The 22,571-nt window shown below is 30.8% G+C and overlaps 1 protein-coding gene across 9 annotated transcripts; it reads right to left on the reverse strand.

Annotated features, from left to right (window-relative positions):
• Positions 1-12,146: 12,146 nt before the first annotated feature.
• On the reverse strand, positions 12,147-22,571 carry LOC114173804 (uncharacterized). Of its 9 annotated transcripts, none has more exons than XM_028058417.2 (11): positions 22,375-22,568; positions 21,937-22,277; positions 20,754-20,831; positions 20,135-20,640; positions 18,202-18,828; positions 17,612-17,766; positions 13,853-14,052; positions 13,632-13,765; positions 13,147-13,472; positions 12,945-13,048; positions 12,147-12,590 (listed from the first exon to the last, which is right to left on the reverse strand). In XM_028058417.2, the coding sequence occupies exons 2-11, from the start codon at positions 22,154-22,156 to the stop codon at positions 12,532-12,534; spliced, it is 2,409 nt and encodes an 802-aa protein (XP_027914218.1). In that variant the 5' UTR covers positions 22,157-22,277; positions 22,375-22,568; the 3' UTR covers positions 12,147-12,531. The 9 variants fall into 9 exon arrangements, with proteins under 9 accessions (XP_027914218.1, XP_027914221.1, XP_027914223.1 ...); XM_028058420.2 differs by having other exon boundaries at positions 20,135-20,596; positions 21,937-22,187; positions 22,375-22,567; XM_028058422.2 differs by lacking the exons at positions 21,937-22,277; positions 22,375-22,568 and adding an exon at positions 21,547-21,914 and having other exon boundaries at positions 20,135-20,596.

The raw sequence follows: 22,571 nt of genomic DNA on the forward strand, positions 1-22,571 counted from the left end.
ATAAAAGTCTCTCCACACATAGAGACTAAAAAGGTAACTTCTTGAGAAGTTCACAGTCACAAGTTCGGTGCAAAAAACTTTTGTTGACTTTGCATCTCTAATATTCTCATCTATATCTACATGATTTAATATTCTTATTTACATCATTTGAAAATTAGTGTAGCCGGTGATATCTCCTTTCTTTAATGACGTTGATACTAATATAATATATTTACATTATTAGATCAATAACTAGTTATTTGCTATTCACATGAATTTCTTCAATGGACACACAAACTTGCTCAATTCACATTACTTTTTATATCATAACATGAAAATTTTCAAAGATCTCAATATTTTTAAATCATAGCATCTCATTATACTTTATCTTATCCAATACCATATACAACCCATAAGTTGTTTTTTTATCTTGAAAACTAATATAGTTATTGTTGATAACTTTTCCTAATTTGTACAAAAATAATACTTATAACGACATAAAAAATTTTAAACATGAAATCTACTTTATAATCCATCTACCACATTCGTTGGGATATATTTCTGTAAGATAAAAGAGAAAGCTTTTATCATTAACAAAGAATGATTACAGAAGTTAAAAGAATAAATGACCCATTTCAAAGTCACCGTAAGTCTATTCTTAGAAGCGCTGAATAGAAGAAAAGCACAATGACTAGGGATGGCAACGGGGCGGGGTGGGGATGGGTTTCACTATCCCATACCCATCCCCGCATAAAAAATTCATCCCCATCCCCATACCCAAACCCAACGGGTATCAAACTTTTTTTCCATCCCCATCCCCACCGGGTAACGGGTATAATCTCGTATCCATACCCGTACCCATGTTCTAACTACTTCAATATTAATTTTTATAAAAGAAAAAAAATTACCGTAAAGAAAACATAATATTATGAAATATTCAATATTAGGAGGATTTTCTTCGATGCCAAATACAATAAAATAAATTATAATTGTTTATATTTTATATTAGAATACCAAATAAAATTTCATGTGAACCAAAACATTTATTAAATTTGCAAACTATAACATTGATGAACTTAGTTGATAAAATTAAAAAATATTTCAAAAAAATATAAAAGGAAAACAAATATTCAAATTAAAATATATTTTAAATGTTTGTTTACTTCAATTTTTTAAATTCTAATGAATTTCTTTTTTATACACTAATAAAAGTTATAATATATCACTTGATCAAAATGATACAAAGAACAAATATTCAAATTAAAATATATTTTAAATATTTGTTTACTTCAATTTTTTAAATTATAATGAATTTCTTTTTTATACACTAATAAAAAGTTATAATACATCACTTGATCAAAATAACACAAAAAACAAATAATAAACATAATAATAAATTTTTGACATAGATTTTGTATCTTTTGAACTTCAATATATGTTGCATAGTGACAAAAAAATATTCATAGAAATTACATTAAATTTGTATATTGTAGTAAATAAAAGTTATTTATACAATTAAAGTAAAAAAAAATTACAGTATGATTAATAGTGAGTTATAAAATAACAAATAATTAGATAGAATATATCGAAATATTTTATTCTACATGATGAAAATAAACAATAAATAAAAATATTAAAAAACTAACAAATGTGTGTTTTAGAAATAATTTGAGAAACTATCGAAAGAAATCGCACAAAAGAAATCAAATGTATTATTAAGGTATGATAAAATGAAAAAAACCTTAGAGAACTAATTATTAAATTATGTTTGAAGTGGTTAAAAATAAATAGAAATATCATTAGTGACCAAAAAATTTGTCATTAAATTACAAATAAATTAGTAATTAAATTGGTCACTAAATCAAGTACCGATTCGATCATTGAATCAGTCACTAATTTAGACAATAAATCAACTACTACCACCAATGACGAAAAATAGTGACTGATATGGGTTACTGACTAAATCAGTCACCATTTCATTTTTTCTTGTAGTGAATTATCATATACTATTCCTAAATATCATTATATATATATATATATATATATATATATATAAAATTTTAACCACTTCAAACAGAATTTAAAGTGAAACAATTACATTATGATATATTATTCTACATGATGAAAATAAAAACAATAAATAAAAATATTAAAAAACTAACAAATGTGTGTTTTAGAAATAATTTGAGAGACTATCGAAAAAAATCACACAAAGGAAATCAAATGTATAACTAAGGTATGATAAAACGAAAAATATCTCAGAGAACTAAGAAAACTTTTCAAATATCAACATATATACTTAATGGTTGAAAAATAACGAAAATTATTTTAATGAAACAAAAGAGTTCTTCAAATTAAACAAAAATTAATAATAATAATAATAAGTAAAGAATTTTTTTTATATTACCTTAAATTGAGAGTATAAACATTCTCATGTGAAAGGAAAATTTATAATAAATAAAAATATTAAAAAATAATATAAATATTCAAATGTAAGGCATAATTTTTTTTTATTAACATACATTATTTTAACATAATTACATAAAGGTTATGATAAGATAAAAAATATATTGGATATGAGAATGAGTTTAATGACAAATGAAATAATTAAAAGAAATAAAAAATAGAATATATATATATATATATATATATATATATATATATATATATATGGGTTACTTGATTAATTGTGAATATTTTAATAATTTAAACGAGAATAAAGATATGGCGAGGACGGGTATTATGGCGGGTATATGTACATCCCCATACCCATCCCCATCCCCAATTGAAAAAGTCGGGGATTCCCCATACCCATACCCATACCCAGTCAATGCGGGGATTCCCCGTCAAAACGGGGACGGGTTCGGATAATACCCACGGGGACGAGTTTATTTGCCATCTCTAACAATGACTTTGTCAAAATATTTGTTATCTGAAAATGTGACTGCATATAAATGATCTCAATTTGCTTTTGATGATTAACCAGATTGGCAACAAGTAATGGTGCATCCAAATTTTCTAAATAGAGGAGGGTGTTGAGATTTTAACGTGTAACTCGTTTAATATTGAAGTCATTGTCATAATATCAATTAAGCTATCAGAAAGTTCATATGCATTCAGGGTCGACTTAAATATAAAACTAGTAAAACATTCATTTTAGGTCTCAAAATTATTTTTTATTACTAATATTTATTTATTAAAAACTTAAATATACATTTGGTCCTTATTTTTGTTAATTTTATTCAATTTGGTCCCTATTTTCGTTTTATATTCAATTATGTCCTCATTTTCGTCAAATTGTGATCAATTTTTAGTACTAATTAATATACCTCTATTCAACTAATTATAGAATTATGTTTAAGATAAAAAAGACTTCCAAAAAATATTTTATTACTAATATAGCTCTATTAAATTAATTATAAGTTTATGTTTGGGAATAAAATTTAATTAAATTATTATTAGTGTATGTTAATTTTTATTAGTAGTAAAAATAATAATTAATGAGCTAAAACATATGTTTAGTAGATTATAAATTATAATTTTGTTTATAAGAAAAAGAATTATTAGTTATCTTTATTCTTTTATAATCAATTTGGATTCTTTTTCTTTTTCTTTTCTCTCCCTATGACTTCTCTTATCCCCTCCTTACTTTATTTTCTTCTAATAGTTTTTTGTCTAGGGTATTGAGAGATTACATCCTTTAAATCTCTTGAATCTCATGTTGCTCGTGTGTATCAATCTCATTTATGGTTAGTGTGTTTTTTCTTTCTATTTGTGTTGTTGTTATTTTTATTTTGTTTTGAATTTGTATTAGAATTAGAAATGTGTTTCTTTTATCTAGTTTTGTTTTTCAGTACTTTTATATTTTCATAGTTTTTTTTTTGATATATCTTAAGGAAAAACTGAATTTTTTTTTTTACAAAACTATGAATTAGATTATGGTTTAGTCTTTTAGTGGGTAATAGATTAATTGGAGCATAATTCAAAGTTAAGTTTTTTGTAGAAAGATAATTCAAGTTTAGGAAAAAAAAAAGACTTACTATTGAGTTTAGAAGAACACTATTTTTTAATTATTTTTATTATTGATTAGTCTTAAAATAAATAACTTTGCAAGTTTATGAAAAAGTTGAGACTTAAGAACGAAAAAGAAACTTGAGACTTTAAGATAAAGTCTACTATCGAGTTTATTTTCTTGATAATCAAAACTAAATTTTATTGTTTTAATTCATTCGTTTTTATATATTTATCTTTAGTAGTGTTTTATATATTATCATTTTTATTTCATATAAAAATATATAGATATGTTAACTAGAAAATTTGAATCAGGCTATTCAAGAATTCAAAAAAAAAAAAAAGAATTGAGATTTTAATTGAATAACAAAAATGAGCTATGAACAAAAAAGAGCAAATAGCAAATGTCTTGTGTATTGTAGATATTTCATTTTTGAAAGAAAAAATGATTAAAACTTGAAAAATTTTTAAAACATGATAATTTGTTGGATATTGATGAATTTAATTTAATTTCAAAATTAAATATCTTAAGAGAAATTATAGGTTTAGAAAATGATAAGTGAATTGACATTTTTAATTATATAAAAAGAATAAATTCTTTTCCAAATGAATATATAACTTATAGAATAATGTTAACAATTATAGTGTAAGTTGTTTTTGTCAAAAAAGAGTTTCTCAAAATTAAAGATAATAAAAACTTATTTAAAATCAACAATGTCTCAAAAAAGATTAAACAAATTAGTTCTATTATCTATTAAAAAATAAATGTTAAATGAAATAAATTATGACAATTTAATAAATAATTTTACATAGAAAAAACTCAAAAATAAATTTTAAATAAAAAATTTTATTTCTTAAATTTATTTTAGACCTCCCAAATCGTTGGAAGATACAATTAAAGGTAGATGCACTTGACATATTGTAAGTTACTAATAAGCTTGTATGCATCCGACGTATATAAGTTCAAATCCTGTATATCCATCAGTTACTTACACAATCAAATTTATTAAATCTCAAATCAAAGTTATCTCATCTCTACTTAAAACATTAAAATATGTGAAAGAAAGTTAAATATGTGAAAATCATTTTAAAACAAACAGTCACTTAATCGGATCAAAATAATTGTATAAAACTATTTTAAAAAATACAATTAATTATCTATATTGATGTTGACCATCAAATTGGTTCATTTGTATCTCATTTATAACTTCCAAATTTGAAGACTTGTGTGCTACCTTTCAAGATAGTAAAATTTAAATATAAGATATTTATAAATATATTATCTTAAAAAAAATTCAAATAACAAAAATTGTTAAACATAAATTATATTTGTTTATCCGTGAGTCCAATAAACATATAATTCATATTTGGATTAAATATATTTTGTCCTTCAAATTTCATATGAGTCCAATAAATATATAATTTTCTTCTCATTACTCACATATATAATTATATATATAATTGATAATCTTTTCTAAGTGAATATTCTCTATACATCTCTTTAAAACTCAAAATCTTCTCACTATATTACAATAATACTTGAAATCAGAAATATTCTTTTCAAATTTGGTTAAAAGAAAATAAAAGATATTTAATGATCTAGTTAAGAGTTGTACGTGGTATGTATGTGTATTATGCACTACAAAAATAATTGTTTTTAATAGGGGTTATATTTGGCGTTTCTGGAGGTTTTAACCCCCACTAATGGTTTTACCAGGGGTTTGAAATTCCCCCAGAAAAGCAAGCGTGGCTAACGGATTACCGGGGGTTTTTAGCAACCCCTAGAAGTAGCGCAACTTACCGGAGGTTTCGAAAACCCCCGTTAATGCTTGGGGTTCTGAAAACCCCCGTTAATGCCTGGGGTTCTAAAAACCCCCATTAATGTCTGGGGTTCTGAAAACCTCCAGTAATGCATGGGGTTTCGAAAACCCTCGATAATGCCTGGGGTTTCGAAAACCCCCGGTAATGCGTGAGGTTCCAAAAACCCCCGGTAATGTCTGGGTTTCAAAAACCCCGTTAATGCCCGGGGTTCCAAATTACTAAATGTGATCTCTCTTTCACAACTCAAAAATCGGTATTTGAAGAATGAAATTACATAGATTTTGTTTATGATTAAATAAAATGACTCAAAGAAAAGTATACATGAATAGTAAACTCATTAATAATCAAGAGTAGTTGTAATGAATGCAAAAGATGAAAAGTAGATTTTTCTGCATTCGGGCCTGGCTTATTTGTATGGATAAGCTCTGTTGCAATATTGGACAATGTTTAGCTCTCTTAACTCTATCACAAATGTTGATCATGTTGCAAAAAGTTATTTTAAGCATCATGAACTAAATCACAGCATGGTGGCAAATGACTTTTTGAGAAGCTAAATATCCAAAATGTTTGTATGCAGAACTTTGTTTCGTTGGTGCTATTATTACATAGAGCTTGCTGCCATAGCTACTAAGAATTTACAATGAATGCATTAGAATATGATGTAAGACAATTAGTGCAAAATTATTTCTAGTAATGATAGAAAATCTCCTAAAATACATATTTTTTGCTAATATAAAATGCAACTTGAAACGAAGCAAGCTACTGAGTGATAATAATATGCCGAAAGACAAAGTTGCTATCTCTTTTAATAATTACCTTATTATCTGCATATAATGCCTGCATTTTGTTCTCATTTCTAGTCATACATACACATATATTCTACATTTTATAATGCTTCTTACAATACCAATTATAGTTGACTTCTATCTATCAATTATAGCAGAATCATTTCCTTCGTATCAACAAATCATAAAATCAATCATTTCTTTTATTTCATCATACACCACACACACATATAAATACCCTCAATTTTCTTCTACAATGTTTGACAGAAAAACTATAGATTATACATGTTATCTAGTCTAAGAAAATCTTAGTCTGTTTTATGTCAGTGTTTTGAATTAGTGAACTATTCTTCACTTAAAAATTTACAAATAACCAATATTTCTTTTGTAGCAGGGTCCCCTTGCTGCTCCAGTTCTTCAACACCTGATAAAAGAGGACTTAAGCAAGATGTACTTTGACAAAAGAGAAGAGAAGGAAAGAAATGCCATTCATGATGTGGTCCCCATAGCTACTACATTTACTTGGTTTCACAGAGCCATCATAAAATGTAATTGTTAAGTTACATTTAGGAACAAAACTCAACCCTTTACTTATATATTTTGATAGGTCACTTCAAGGGATTAAGCTTTTTTAGTATTTGACCTTTAAAGGCTAAAAGAACTCTGTTCCATGATAATATAAGTGAACTGAGAGGATTAAAAAAGAATAATATCAAGCAACGAAGTTCTTGTGGCTCGAGGATTTAAAATGGTTCCCTAATAAATAAAGCAGTTCTTAGTTTATGTCATACACCAACCTCTTTTTCCTCTATCCATAAAAACAAACATAAAAAATGAAAGGATCTATATATCTATCATACTGAGGATTGTAGCCTCCTTAAGGCAAGTAACGCCAACCTAACTCAAAATGGGGACCAAAATACTTGGATAGAGGCAGAATACATAATCTGTAATGCAATATATTTTGCCACAGGAAGCAAAGTGCTTCTCAAACTTCATGATCAATACAGAAAGAGAGGAATAGAAAATAACCTACCATCTTAGAGGATGTCATTGATAATGCTCAACTTTGCATTTTATTGTCAGTATTTGAGAGCAGCACGACAACAAGCAATGGTCATTGATAGGCTAAGTAATTATTCAGCAACTGCTTTGAGTGGGACATGTGGTACTAACTCCAAATAGTCAAATTCATCTTTTAGACCAACCTGCACGGAGACAAAAGGAGCAAGCCATATATGAAACAAAGAAACAAAGAGACGAGGATAGTCAAATTTAATGACCTAAATTAAGGCCATGTTTTCCAAGTTACATTCATTCCTTTCGTGTATCTATTTCATAGCTAAAAGCAGTCCTGGCAAATGACACTTTAGTTGATTATTGAGGCATTTAACTGAAATGACTAACCTCCTTGTACAAATTTTCAAGTTGTTCCTTAGCCTCGGGGAAATTGTTCGAACACCATTGCCTCAGGGTGAAAATGTTGTCTACAAATATTTGTCAACAAATAGATATTATGTTTATTTTAATGATAATTAATGCAGTTACATATTTAGAGTTATCAACATCATTAGAATTATAAATAAGTACAACCCCTCTTGTATATATAAATCTCTCAAATAATATAAATATTTTCCTTCCATGTCTAAATCCCAGAAATTGAAGCCATCAAGTAATTTGTTTCCATAACTAAGCCAATATTTAACAGGGAGGTTTCAGACCAGTTTATAAGGTGATTGAAACTACTGAACTTATGCATTCATAATTTTGCTTCAGAGGACTAATCACCTTTTGTTCTCATTTCAAAAGGGAAAAGCAGAAAAACAACTCTTAAAAAATATTACAAGTATCAAGCTCAACCAATCAACCAAGAAACTCAATCCAAGAGTGTAAATTATGTTTATACTATTTTATGTGAACATGATTCTATATAATAATTTTATGTAAGTTAAAAGAACTTGGAGAAAAAGACTGAAGCAATCATCACGTCAAACAATAAATGTGGGAATTGTATAGTGAAACAAAATCAAGAAGACTCTGAAAATTGGGTCATCGCATCCAGAAAACGAAATACTTCTAGTTCTGAAGAAACATAATTCTTCAAGCCAAAAGCATATGTAGCAAGATTCTATTTTTCATTCTCTTTATATTACTTTTTTTCTCAATGATACGTTAGTTGATGCTAGTTGTGACCTATCAAATTAAGTAATTTCCATTTAGTGCTAGATATAACATTGGAACTTGGAAGTTTCTATTTGTTAAAACCATACCAGAGTTTGTTTGGTCGTAGTTTATTAGTAAGTTCATTGATATTGCAATGTATACTTCCTTTCTGTCGTAGGAATAACATATGCAAAATCATTATTATTCCTAACGAACAAACAATCAAGTGTTTTTTTATCCTAATCTTAATTTCTAAAACCTTAAATCAAGGAGTTTGTTGTGCAGTAGCCTCACCACATATCACTAACTCCACTTCAATGTTCAATTCAATGAAACTAAACTATTTTCGGATCTATTTATTGCCATCGGGGTACGTAATAATTAGGAACAATAATAAACTACAATCTTTATTAGCAAAATTTAGTTTTTAATCATGATGCTAATCAATACTATAACTTTAAACCTCATGATATTTGGGTTACCATAATTAAGAAGAATGAAAAGCTATACCTAAAAAGAACACTAAAGCAAAGCTCATTTAATTTCTATTGCCAAAATTTCTAACAGCTCTGAACCCCAAATTCACTTGTTCTTGCTCATAATAATCATATCCAAGTGGTTATAACTTCACTTTCCACAGAGTTAGGAAAAGAGAATCGCAATTAGTGACGAAGGAAAACAAAATCGAAACGAAACTGAAATCGAAATCGAAATTGAAGAAATATGAAGATGAAATCGAAATCGAAATAGGGAGATTGATGGAGACGAAATAGGGAGACGATATTGGAAGGACGAAGATTGATATTTGTTACCTTAAGAACGGTGGAGAAGATAATGGTGGAGACGAACGGTGGAGACGAACAGTGGAGAAGATAATGGTGGAGACAAACGGTGGTGGCAAATGTATTACTCTGTTTCGATTTCTTCTGGATTAATATGCAACGCGAAAGAAAAAAAAGGAAGAGGTTTGTCTATTAAAATGATAAACATTAAAATTAAGATTTAAACTCTACGGGGGTTTTCTGGAAAACCCCTAAGTACTCAACAGAGGTTGTTTAAAAACCTCTAGCACTTATCAAGGGTTTTTAAAACCTCAAGTATATCATTTTTTATTGGAGTTTGTTATACCCCCAACTAAAAAACCCCAAGTAAAATTATGTTTTTTTGTAGTGATGTCACCCGTTCATCTAGATTTATAATATTCATCTACACTTAATTATATCTATAGTCAGTGCTAATGAATTCATGGGTCTGAATTTTTTCATTGTTATTTCATTTAAGAGTTAAAATTCAAATTTAATTATAATTATTATTAACAGTAGAAATATATATACATATATAATAATAATAATAAAATTAGTTATTATAATTACAAAAGTAAATATAAATATTTTTTTTTTTAATTTTTCTTATAAATAATTTTATTTATTTTTAAGATAATTTTGTTATTATACATATTTATTTTAGTTTTAAAAATTTTACTAAAAAAGTCAAATAAAAAATGTTAAAATTAAAAAAAAAAACTACTTAAAAGGATAAAATGGGTAAGTTAATTATTTTAATTTTAAAAAAATTATTATTTACAGTGTACAATAGGTAATCAAATATAATATATACCAAAGATATTTTTTTTTTATATAATAGTGTAAATAATTACTTTATTTTAAAAAAATAGTTAAATTTAAAAAAACTATGAGATAGAAAAGATGATTAAATTTGAAAAGGATCACATATAAAACTGATAAGTTAATTATTTTAATTAAAAACAAACATAACAAAAATAAATTGTGGATAAAAAAAATATAAAACCATTTCATATAAAGGTATAAGTTATTATATCTTTTATTATTTTTCATATTTATGATATATTAATTTTAAATTTACTATATTATTTAATATATATTTATGGTTTCGTTCTTTTGTTTAAATTTAAGATATTATTTATTTAAAATTAAGAATAAAAGAATTCGAAGTTAAAATTTAAATTAATAACAAATTAGATTAATTATGTTTTTTGTCTCTTAACTTTTAACTTTGATCACTTTAACCAAAATTAGTACCTCAACTTTAGAAATGTGTGGATTTAGTTATTTTAAAAATAGATTTTGTCAAGTTTATTTGATATTTCAAATATGTTTCATGATAGATGAGTTGTTTACACCATTTGACACATTTTCACTTCAATATTAGTTGAGAAACAAAATTTGATTAAAATGACTAAATTCACACATTTCTAAAATTGAAAGGTGGATAAACAAAAATTTCAGAAAGAAACTAATTTTAATATTCACTAAAAGTTAAATAACAAAAAGACATTTAACCAATGACATATGATCTAATAGAAACCTTTCTAAACAAACAAATTAAAAACGATGAGTGACAGAGAATCAATTTTGATACCATAAAACATAATACAAAATAATTTTACATAAGTTAAAGAGTATAACAAAAAGTAAAATATGTAAAAGAATATTCTTGGAGGTAGTTATAGATATTAGTTGTGCACAACCTACTAGAAATAATGGAAAATCAACGCATAACATTTTAATTAAAAAAAAAATTAAGGTAACAATTTTCTTATTACTTCCCCAATCTATTGAAGAATTGGCCTTTTCTTGTATTCCCATGCTTATTTATTTGAGAAAACAAAAACGTGGCAGCTAGAATTAGTTTCCAAAATTTGATACCTAAAACTATAGTCTGGAAACAGATACACAGATATAAATGAATAGGAGTGAGAGTAAAAGGGAACATGAGACTCATGAGAATAGATTGATTAGGAGATTTCTTGCTTTTATAAGGGATCGAAGTGGCATGTGGAGCTTTACTTCACTGCTTCTGATTTCGTATTTTGATTTGAGAAAAAGTCGTGAAATAGTCAAAAAAATTATTTTCCTTACTTTAATTATGGTTCTATGCTATTTATGTCTCTATCTACGTTACATTTCATTTTATGGTCAGCAAAGGGTATGGATCAAAGTTGAATTCATATCTCAATGTAACAATAAACATTTAACAAAGTCTCTTGACTAGTTGAGAACCGAAAGGAAGGTTCTACAGTGTGAACTGAAATTAAGATCTTTGTATTTTTTTTTCTGGTACCATAACTCCCAACAGTAGCAAGTATTGGAACTTTTGTATGTTCCAAATCCTTCTGATGGGAAGGATATATGTGGGGTTATCCTGTAGCTCGAGTTTCTTTCAGCTTAGAAACAAGAAAAAAGAATTTTCAAATCCCAAGGTGGCCTCAATCATAAATCACAGACTCATCATCATTGCTCGACCCAACTTCAGATCCATGATAAGCATTAAATAATTGGAAGTTGGGACGATAATCTTTCAGTTAAAAAACATATCAAATAAGGAGAAATTTTACACGAAATGAAATTTAAAGAACCAAACACTTTCTTTCTTTCTCTTTCCCTCCTTCAAGACAGTGAAAAATCTGCGAGTTAGATGATAGGAATAAAAATTACATTCTTCCCCTACAAGAGATGTGTAACAAGCTTATATTTAAGCTCGTGGGTCTACAACACAAAAGTGTAACTATATTTAACATAAACTGACATCCCGACTTCATCCCAATTTTCAACTAATAAAGGGCATTTGAGCTATTGAAAGTAAGTCGAAAGATCAATTTGAAGTCCAAGCTAATTACCCATTTTGTGCCATTAAGAGTAGTTTGCAAAATTCAGTATGCAAATCATCCATTTTTGTTTCTACTGCACCCGAGTAAAATGCAACCAGCTATACGTCCAATGTACATAATTCCCTAGGAAATACCGGAAGTTGCATATATCTTTAACGAACGCTCAGGAATATAGGTAACACCTGTTACAACCAAATGAAACTTAGTGAGAACTTGAGTTGTATCGTCTTGCCATTTTGTATCATGACAGGCTTGCCTATTTTTGTAAAGAAATAAGTATTTCCTAAGACCAATAGAGCGGAATGTAAAATAAACAATGTTGTTTGTTTACATAGTTTTCACCCGTGTTTCGTAAGAACATATGCTCTTCACATGTAAATAAATACCTAAAGAGATAACAATCATACAAGTAACGGATCTTTAACCACCAGATCCTCTTCCCGTTAATTTGTATGAATCAAATATTTCTTTACGTAGATGCTCAAACAATAAAATTAAGAGGAAAAAAAGGGTCCAAAAGTACAGTAAATCCATACCTTTCTCCTCGACATCAATTTGCAAAGTGTCCAGAACAATTATGCCATCAGTCAATGGAAGTAGTTGAAGCTTGATAGTGGCATTGGATCGAGAAGAAACACATCTGTTGTGGCCCAAACACGGCTTCAAATATATTAGTACAAGTCTAAACACACAATTTACAGAAAAAAGAGACAAAGATAGAAAGATTTGATACATTACCCAAGTGGTACTCTACTATGAAACCATAGATGTGTACAGCTAAGATTGGCACTAGGAATGACTTCATCACTCGTAGAAACAGCCTGAGCATTGTCCTCATTACTTTGTTTCTCATTATCTTTTACAACAGAAGTAAAACTTTGTCCCTGGGTGGCCCCAATTCCCCTATCGTCATTTACTCTTTCTGAAATGTCTGAGAAACCTATAGAAGCGCTTGTTGGATTCGTCGATGAATTCAGGGAGGCTTTTGAAGTAAATGAGGCTAGAGCGACCACTGTCAAAGTTAGATCCTCAGAGGTCAAATTTGAAGCTTGGAGAGTTAAGAACTGACCAAATTAAATCAAATAATAAATTAATTGTGATGGTGGATAATGGCAGTATAAAAGGTTATACGGATAATTTCTGCCTGAAAATAATAAAACAAAAATAAATGAGCTGTCATGAAAGCACAAGTTGATTTGGAAAATAGTTAACCATATATTAACCTGTACGGGAGGTTGGCAAGTTTTCTCACAAGCTGAAGGAGACTGTCTTGACGTATCTGACATAATAGAGATCATAATATCCCTTGAGCTACGTGGTCGCCAACTGGTTGGTTGCTTAAAGAACAACCTTGACGCTAGATTAAGCGAAAAAAAAATAATAATTAACACCTTAATTGATCGGATATAGCACAACAACAAACCGAGGTGGCTGAAAAGCCTACCTGTATAATTGCATCGACATGACACCAAAATTGAATACTGATCATTAATTAAAGCAGTCTTTTGTCTTTTGAGATTTATTTTTGATGTTTTATTTCTAAGCTGGAACTTTGACAAGGGAGAACTTCTATCATTCTGAATCTCGGGACCCTTCCATGTAGAAGTTGCTGGTCTAAGAATAAAAGAATGCTCTTCACCTCTCCTGTAATTAGAAACGTTTACTAATATGAATAAGAATATTACATCTATTTAAAATTTAAAAACCACTAAAAGATTGATTTCAACAAGAAAATCAAGTGTTCAAGAAACACACGCATCACCTTCACGGTCTAGATGCTGATATATTCTTTTTTTCATGAACAAAGACATACGTTATCCTCCAAGGTAATTTTTGGATTACGTAAACTATTGTACACTTCATTATTAGAAAGTAACAGAAAAAATGCAACATGATATGTAATTCTCAGAAACATCATATGCAATTTCATTCAAGAATGAGAGAACAGGGGGCAAGATAAGGGACATGCTTGAGGGCAGCCTTCATTAGAAAATGGCCAAAAGAAATATACATTAAGGAATTCACAAGCTTTAAACAATAAGAAAAATAAAAAGCTAACTTCACGCTCTACTAATACCAAACCAGTTCATTTCTGCTGAGAGATCGACCACAGAGTATAAACAATCAACTCAACCAACTTATATCTTGAGGCTTGGAGGGGATTTGTTAGAGTGCTGCTACTACTACGATAGAAAGAGAGGTGCGAGGGACAGATAAAAAAGACAAAAGAGGAAGACACAAAAAGGGAGGAAAATAAATTAACATGGAAGATGGAGGAGCTACGAGGTTGGTCTAATAGTAAAAATTGAATGGGATGGGTGACAGATGTTGTAGATTCAACTTCTTAACATGGATATATAAGGTTGATTTGAAGGGTACAGAATGAGGTGTAAGGTTCTTCACTAACAAAATCTAATGACTAACATTTATTTATTTATTTTTGATAAAAAAACACATGGGAGATGGAGGCTTCAAGATGGTTGGATTGTGATTTTGATTGGGAAGAGGGGACAGTGGGGCAGGTCATGTAGGTTAAGTCTTCGTGAAGTGGCGTTGGGAAAGCAGATGTGGGTATTACAAGGTGTCTAATATCGACAAAGAAACGGAGGCCCAAAGTTTGGGCTAGGAAGTGGTCATATTAGCTAAGGCGATCACGAACGAGGAAGGTGAGCAGTGAAATCCATGCTTAAATCTTTACAAACTTGATTTGGTGTGGAAGGTGGCTTGAGCATATTTTGCCTTTCGGAAGTTAAGTACTTACTTTGTTGATGGATAATGCGATTCCAGAGTGTCTTTGTTCAGTTGCAGCTACTAGAGTGAAGTTGTAGTGGAGGCAAAGTGAGTTTGGTGTCGGAGGGGCCACCAGTCGAGGTATTCTGACAAGAGAGCTTGACGGAGGTCAGAGTAAAATATGAACACTCTATTTCTGTAACAAATAAACCCGTTGTAGAAAGGGAATACATTGTTTATGACCATCATGAACAAGGACGATGCCAACTGCCAGGTGGACAATGTATGAAGCCTACAAACAATCTTCAACTGACTGTACCCAAAACTATAGTAAATAGTGTAACAGATGACAATTTTATAGCATGAATGGCTTGGTGATATTAGGAGGAGCTATTGTTGGTATTTTTTTCCGTGTTTAACTTAAGAGACAAGGCAACAGACTGTGTAAATTTATTTGAACACAGTAAATAGGTGAGAGAGCGACGAGTGTTCTACAGGGCCGTACAAATGGAAGTGAAGTCCAAAATGCACAAAAGCCCATGGTACAGTTGAGAGAACGCCAACAAAATGGGCCAAATGAAAAATGGTATGGGGAAATTGCTTCCTGCACCCTAACAAAATTCTTGTGGCACCCTACAACTACCGGAATTTATTTTCTAGAATACGATATATAATTCCAGAATTTTTTTTTTCGGAAAGAAATCATCCCATTTTAATACAAAAATATTTTCAAGAGAAGCTGTTGATATCGGGGTGGGAAAGAAATTTGATAAGGTGTTGGAAGCATCAGCCTTGTACTGATCCTATCCAGTACACATAATTTAAATGACTTAAAAACATTTTGACCCAATTTAAAAGAACATTAAAAAAGAGTTATTCTAAGTTAAAAATACGTACTTTTTTAAATTGAAGTCATTATATATATATATATATATATATATATATATATATATATAATATTATTATTTTTCATTTTAAAAATATATCAGTCCATAAGTTTGTAAACTAGTTCCACCTTAGACCATGAGCCCAGGCTACTTTACTAGCTATACCAAGAAGGCAATTGCTTCCAGCATCCCCTTCAATTTCAACCTGCATCCATAAAATATTTGAAGTGTCAAAAGTAAACCTAATCCTCTTCTTCACCTGGACATTGCAGCTACGCAAGTTTTCCCATTCTGGAAAGCATTTCCGGGATTCGTAATCCGGGAATGCCATCTTCCTCTGTCACCGTCTCTGTGCCGAGTTCCCCATGGAGGTATCTTTTCCTCTCTTCAATTTCCTTCAAGTTTCTTCACAAAATTCTAGAAAATGGAAACGGAAGATTCTCTCACTCCGTTATAAGCTCCGAAAACTTCTTCGTTGTAAGATCAGAGAGCCGTGACTCTAGGTTTCACACCTAGCTATTTATTCGATTGAAGTCCATTTCATAGTTTATGTAGTGGTAGTTGAAATTTTAGTTTGTTTCGGAGGAATTTGGATTTAGATTCAACTTCCTCTTTTAGCTTCACGATCTATGTCGATTAATCAGATTCTCCCTCCTTGGTCACGGTGCAGTGGTGCAATTCCGAAGGCATTCCGGAATTGTCAATTGTACTTCGGGATAAAGAATTGCGAAATGAACATTTCCACACTTTCGGAATGGCCTTTCGAAAAGCACATCTATACTACGGAATTTCATTTTCCAACACACTTTCAACAATACAATATGAAATTCATTTTTGGAAAGCCTTATGCATGTCACTTCAATTACTTCCAAATTGATCTTCCAGGATGGTACTTTACTCTTCCAGAAAAAGGAAAACCATTTCTCACCTCCCACACCTATTCCAGATCATATTTCTCCGAAGTCTATTTCCAGATTTCTATTTCCGGAGATCTTACCTTCAACGTTTTATCCAATACGCACCTCCAACAAAGCTTTCCGGAGAACCCACACGAACACAGTAAACCAGTCACTAGGAAGGAGACAACTTTCACATAAAACAATCAAGGGTAAAAGTAGAATTCCAAAAGATGATGTGGTGCAGATAGAAATTAATGGGTTGCAGAAAGCAATTGCCTAAAGCAAACTGAACAACTGTTACAATTATTATAATATAGAGTAGCTTATTTAGTAGCTTCACAAAGCACAAGCCAATCATTTAACAGATGAGATATCCATTCTAACACGATGCATGCCCTATCAGTCTCCACATATTGATTTATCTTTTGAATCTAGTTTAATGGTGGTAATGGTATAGATTCTAGAAGTCAAACTGTTAGGGAACTCTAGTTAGTACTTTCTCAAGTGTATATTGATTATTGAACCCCCTTCCCTTGTTTGACAATGTTTTACATGTTTGGGGATGGAGTTATCCATCTACACAAGCAGATTTAATTTGATAGCCATGTATTAAGATCAACCAAGACATCAGAAAATTAATGATAGAGTGTTATAACAAACATTAAAATATTGATTCCGTAAAATAACCTGAGCACTAGATTTGGTAAAGAATGATCATTTCCAGCTTCAATACATGAAATCGGCAACGATGACACTGATCCGTTTTGTGCTAGCTCCTCAAAAACAAGAGTAATGGTATCTATAAATATCATAATATCTGGAGCATGTGTAGGAGCAACATTCTGGAGAACAGGTAAAGAACTATTAACAAAAGCAGAACTAAAAAAAACAGTTGAAATAGAGAAAAACATGAAACATAATATAAAATAGTTAGAAATATAATATAAATAGTTAAACTATTCATGTTTTCACCTAACAGCTTAAGCTTTTAGTATAGTTGATTTATTACATGGTATCAAAGTCTCAAGGATCAAGTAGTCTAGAGTTCAATCTCTCTTAGTCCCATTCTCTTATAAAATTAAGTTTAATTTCATCATAAGATATTTTCTTTTCACCATGGTTCAAGCTTAAGGGCTCTTGCGTGACAGAGTGCTTGAAATATAATATAAAACCACTCATGTATCTTCATCTGACAGATTAAGATATTAGGATAGTATGTTCACGAAACAATACACAAAATAATTGTTAAATTTGATGGATGACATCGTAGTTCAAACCTTTAACTGAACGCAAAGAAAATCATCCGAATTGACATCAGCAGCAAAAGAATGAATGTCTAATGGTTGGATTATTTCAAGCTTCCTTCTCCACCTTCTTCCTGGTGTATATAGGCCTTCTAATCCACAACAAACATAAAATCTATCTCGTTCCAATGAAACACCTCGAAAAGATAGAAGTCCTTCAGCCCCCATTTTTTTCCATAAATATTTCTGAGATGAGATTTGATCCCACTCCTCAATATCAAAACTTGGTTTGGAACTAGCTGCTTTAACAGGAGCAGGTGGAGGATTCACAGGTTGCGGCAATGATGACATGGAGTAACTTCTAAAATTGCTAAAGGAGAATATTTGAGAGCTAGATGATCCTGACATGTTGGACCTCTGAGAGGAGTTATTAATTCCTGAAGTTGAAGTTAAATGAGGAGATGGTGGGCAATTAGAAGGCTTCCCGTTATCCAAAGGAAGTATCCAATTTAACAGGTCTGCACATGAATCTCGATCAGTATAAATTGTATCCACCCTGCTGTCAGGAGATGACATTCTCTCCTGAAGTTTTTCAAATTGAAGAACTTCTATACAAGGATCTCTAAGAAAATTAACAGCAACATTCACCTGTAAAATAACCTGCATCCTTCCACATAGGAAAACTGAATTAGACCAATGATCAGACTTATTAAAATAATTAAACTTGCCACAAGGTTTTTTTGCATATTAAAGGATAACACCCCAGAAGTCAAGAAGTTATATAGAAAGAATTTTTTGATTTTCCCCGGCGAAAATTCACAAATGCTTTCAAAGGCGTTAAAGAGGAAAGGTATACACTGCGAAAAGATATTTAAAATTTAACAAAAGGAAATGTCCAATAAAAAAGAAGAGACTGAGGTGAAAGCATTCAAAAAACAATTTGAAGCAATGAATTTTCAGTTGTAAAGAACATGTTACAGATAGGCCAGTGATGATGTAATTACACAAGTAAATATACTCCACAATAGTAGGTCCAAGATCGAATGCATATTGAAATTTATGCTCTAAATACTCTAGAGAAAATATAAAATTGCAGATGTTGTCTGTTAAACAGTGACTCAAAGCAGAGAATACGATAAACCCATTCTACGACCTCATCTAAATGCACTCGAGCATTACCATCTAACTTAAAGATTCTCCATATTAACTAACAATAACAAGACGAACAAATGGATTGAACTGCAGTGTTGCATGTCTTAGTTCTGTAAAAGCTTTTTCTAGTCTTACAAAAGTAGGGACAAACAATGTATTGGACTGGATTATTGTACTGAAGACAGAAATTTCATTACAGAGAAGAGGAAAATGCAACTAGAGTAAGAGCAAGATATCATCCAAGAGAAAACCTAGATACAAGAAAAACGGGTAAAAACATAAGCACGACTGAAGACTAAAGAGGGACAATAAACGTAATTATATCTATAATAAGTTCAGTGGCAACAATAATAAAGTAAGCATCTAAACCAAAATATAGATTTGGATCCTCCTCTAATTTGCATGTTATTCATTACAACAACATCATAAGAAATTATACGGCATGAAAAATAGAATTATTCCAAAAGAAGAAGAAAACAACAGACATAAGCTAGCAACATGAAAAAATAGCGTACACAACAACCAACAACAGGAAATCTTTTTCCCACTACGTGGGATTGGCTACATAGAATAAAACAACAACATAACTTATTATCATAAATCGTGTCTGTTGACAAACTATTAACCTCTAACTCCTTCAAAATGGTTTTACCAACATACTGATTAATCCCAAATTTATTGAATGAAGAGTAGTTTATCTGACAGTGGAACTTTAAATTCAAATAGTAACAAACAAAAAACACTTCTGTCTCTCCTTACCAATATTGGATCAATTAAATCCACAATCATACTTTCCAACTTTTATGACACATACCACTATGTCTCCATTAGGTAAAGCACCGCACTTCGCAGAATTTCTCGCCACTCCACCAGAAACATTTGAATCAAAATTTCCTTTATCAATAACAGCACAAATAGAGGACAATGTGGATCCTTCAGATGTGATTTTTGACCCCTTTTCATTATTTGCATTAGAAGTGTTTTCTGAAGAGCTTGTTTTGGACCAAAGAAGATCATCTGACTCGGAAATCCTCACAAAGAAGTGAGAATTTTCAAACTTTTGCAACAATATTGAAGTTTGTTTTTTGAGACCCTCTTTTTCAAGAAGGTTTTCAACATCAGAAACATCATCCAACTGTTGTTCATCACCGGTACTCAGTTCCCCTTCTCCAGACATTGTATTATTTATGTTTTCAGTGTTTCCATTTTCTTTCATGGGGTTGTGGCCAGTGCCATTCTCACTTATCGCTGCAGCAATTTTGAACAATGACGTATCCTGCTTACATGCAGACAAGCATGCCAATATATGAACTTGTTCACCTGAATTACAGGTATAAATTAGGTCTGCTAAACTTTTTTGTGAAAGCCAGCTGACCAAATTACACATGCCAAAACTGATATTAACATATTTAAAGAATGAAGCAATCTATTACCAGGGAAAAGAAAGGAACGATCAAGAGAGCACAGAGACAGTATATCTGGTGCACAATTCCAGTTTTCTGGAAGTTCCTCTGCAAAATGAAATAGACAATTGTGTGTATCGCATCATACATGCAGAGAAATCTGGTCCATAAAATCACAAACAAGAGGAAGGACTTAAAAAATAATTTGTATTAAATTCAACCATTGAACTGAATGCTAAAAAAAAATTGATATGATTTTGATTTTAGTCATGTACTAAGGATATAATAAACAAAATTAACAAATTGATTCTAGTCTAGACCTAGGGGAGAAGAGACAGTTGACGTACTCCTTCCGTAATAGTTTAAAGATACACACAACGGCTGCCCTTTTGCCCCGTCTAGACACCAATCACATTACCCCATTAACCAAGTACTTGCACCACACAGACTTATATTCAAAATGATGGGGACCTAGTACAGCGTTTTTGTGCACTTTATAGTTTACAATTAGGAAAAGCGTTTCATAATTGTATCATATTCCGTGAACAAAAGGTAAATAAGTAAATTTATTCCACTAGGAGCAAGCTTGGGATTCAAGAACAAACCTAGGAGTAATGCAATACGATACTCTAGATTGACGAGCAGCAGAAAATGATGACCATGTTCTCTCACATAAATATTTGCAAAGGGTATGTCGGGGAGTTGTGTTTTGAAGAAGGTAAATATTTATTTTTTATATCCATATATGTCAGGTAAAAAAACATTAAGTTTACATTTATCTATTTTTTTTATTTTTAAAATGATCAAATTAGAGAATATTTACCAGAGATAAACAAATTGTCCTCTTTCCCTTCTCCTCTAAACCTCAACTCCCGAACATACCCTAAAATTGCAAGTGAAAGCTGGTGGTATCATTTTTATAACCGCTTGCAAAAGAACAACCCGTTCCTCCCATTTTTCTCCAACAATCACGAGGAGAGTTTCTTTCTCCACACTCAATAACAACTGTGGCATAATATGTTGCTTACATTTCTCGGATGAAATAAATAAAAAAATTGTCATCTCAGAAAACATTCAAATGTAAATAAATAACAAAGGACAAATTTGAATTGCCATCAGATTCTATATCCATGTCCAAAATTCAGATAACAGACCAAAGTATCAACAATAATAGAAAACAAGCAGGAAAATGATAGGTGAAGAGAAGATATACTGCATGGAATGGTAATCCATCCTTCTTCCTCGTCAACATCGGAGTGCTTATTAATGATGCCAAAATCCACCTTGGCATCATAGCGTGCATATGGATCATTAGTCACAAGAGTCTCCAAAGAAGATCCAGCAGATGCAGACCTTTGATGGGTATCAGAACGAGGCTCCGGAGGAGGAACAGGTCCATACATGCCACTTGTAGACCGCATCAAAAAATTCATTGCGCCACTAAAAAATTAAAAACAGTATCGTCTGCAAATTCACGCGATTCAATTTCAGCAAATAGCAATGGAATCTACAATTATTGCCGAATCCTGAAGCGCGAAAAGGATTCTACTGGAGCTGAATGAACAAAACGAGAGTGAAAATGCGAAAGCGGAATTGGAACAAACGAGTAAAGCGAATATGAAACGGGAATTGATTCGAATTTGATGGTTACCTGATGAAGGAAGAGATTGGGAAAGGGAAGTGGCGGAAGATCCGAAGCCGGAGTTGCGATTAGTGAGAATGTTCGTATGCATGCAAATTGTGGCAAATTATTCTCTTACCTATTTTCTGGTGGTGGCATAAACTTTTTGTTCTTCAGGTGCCTTCAACTTCAATTCTATATTTCTCTCGTTGTTTGTATGCTCTTAT

This window comes from Vigna unguiculata, chromosome 2 (assembly GCF_037176805.1).
Source record: "Vigna unguiculata cultivar grain cowpea cultivar isolate G323 ecotype 2 chromosome 2, ASM3717680v1, whole genome shotgun sequence".
Taxonomy (NCBI): domain Eukaryota; kingdom Viridiplantae; phylum Streptophyta; class Magnoliopsida; order Fabales; family Fabaceae; genus Vigna; species Vigna unguiculata.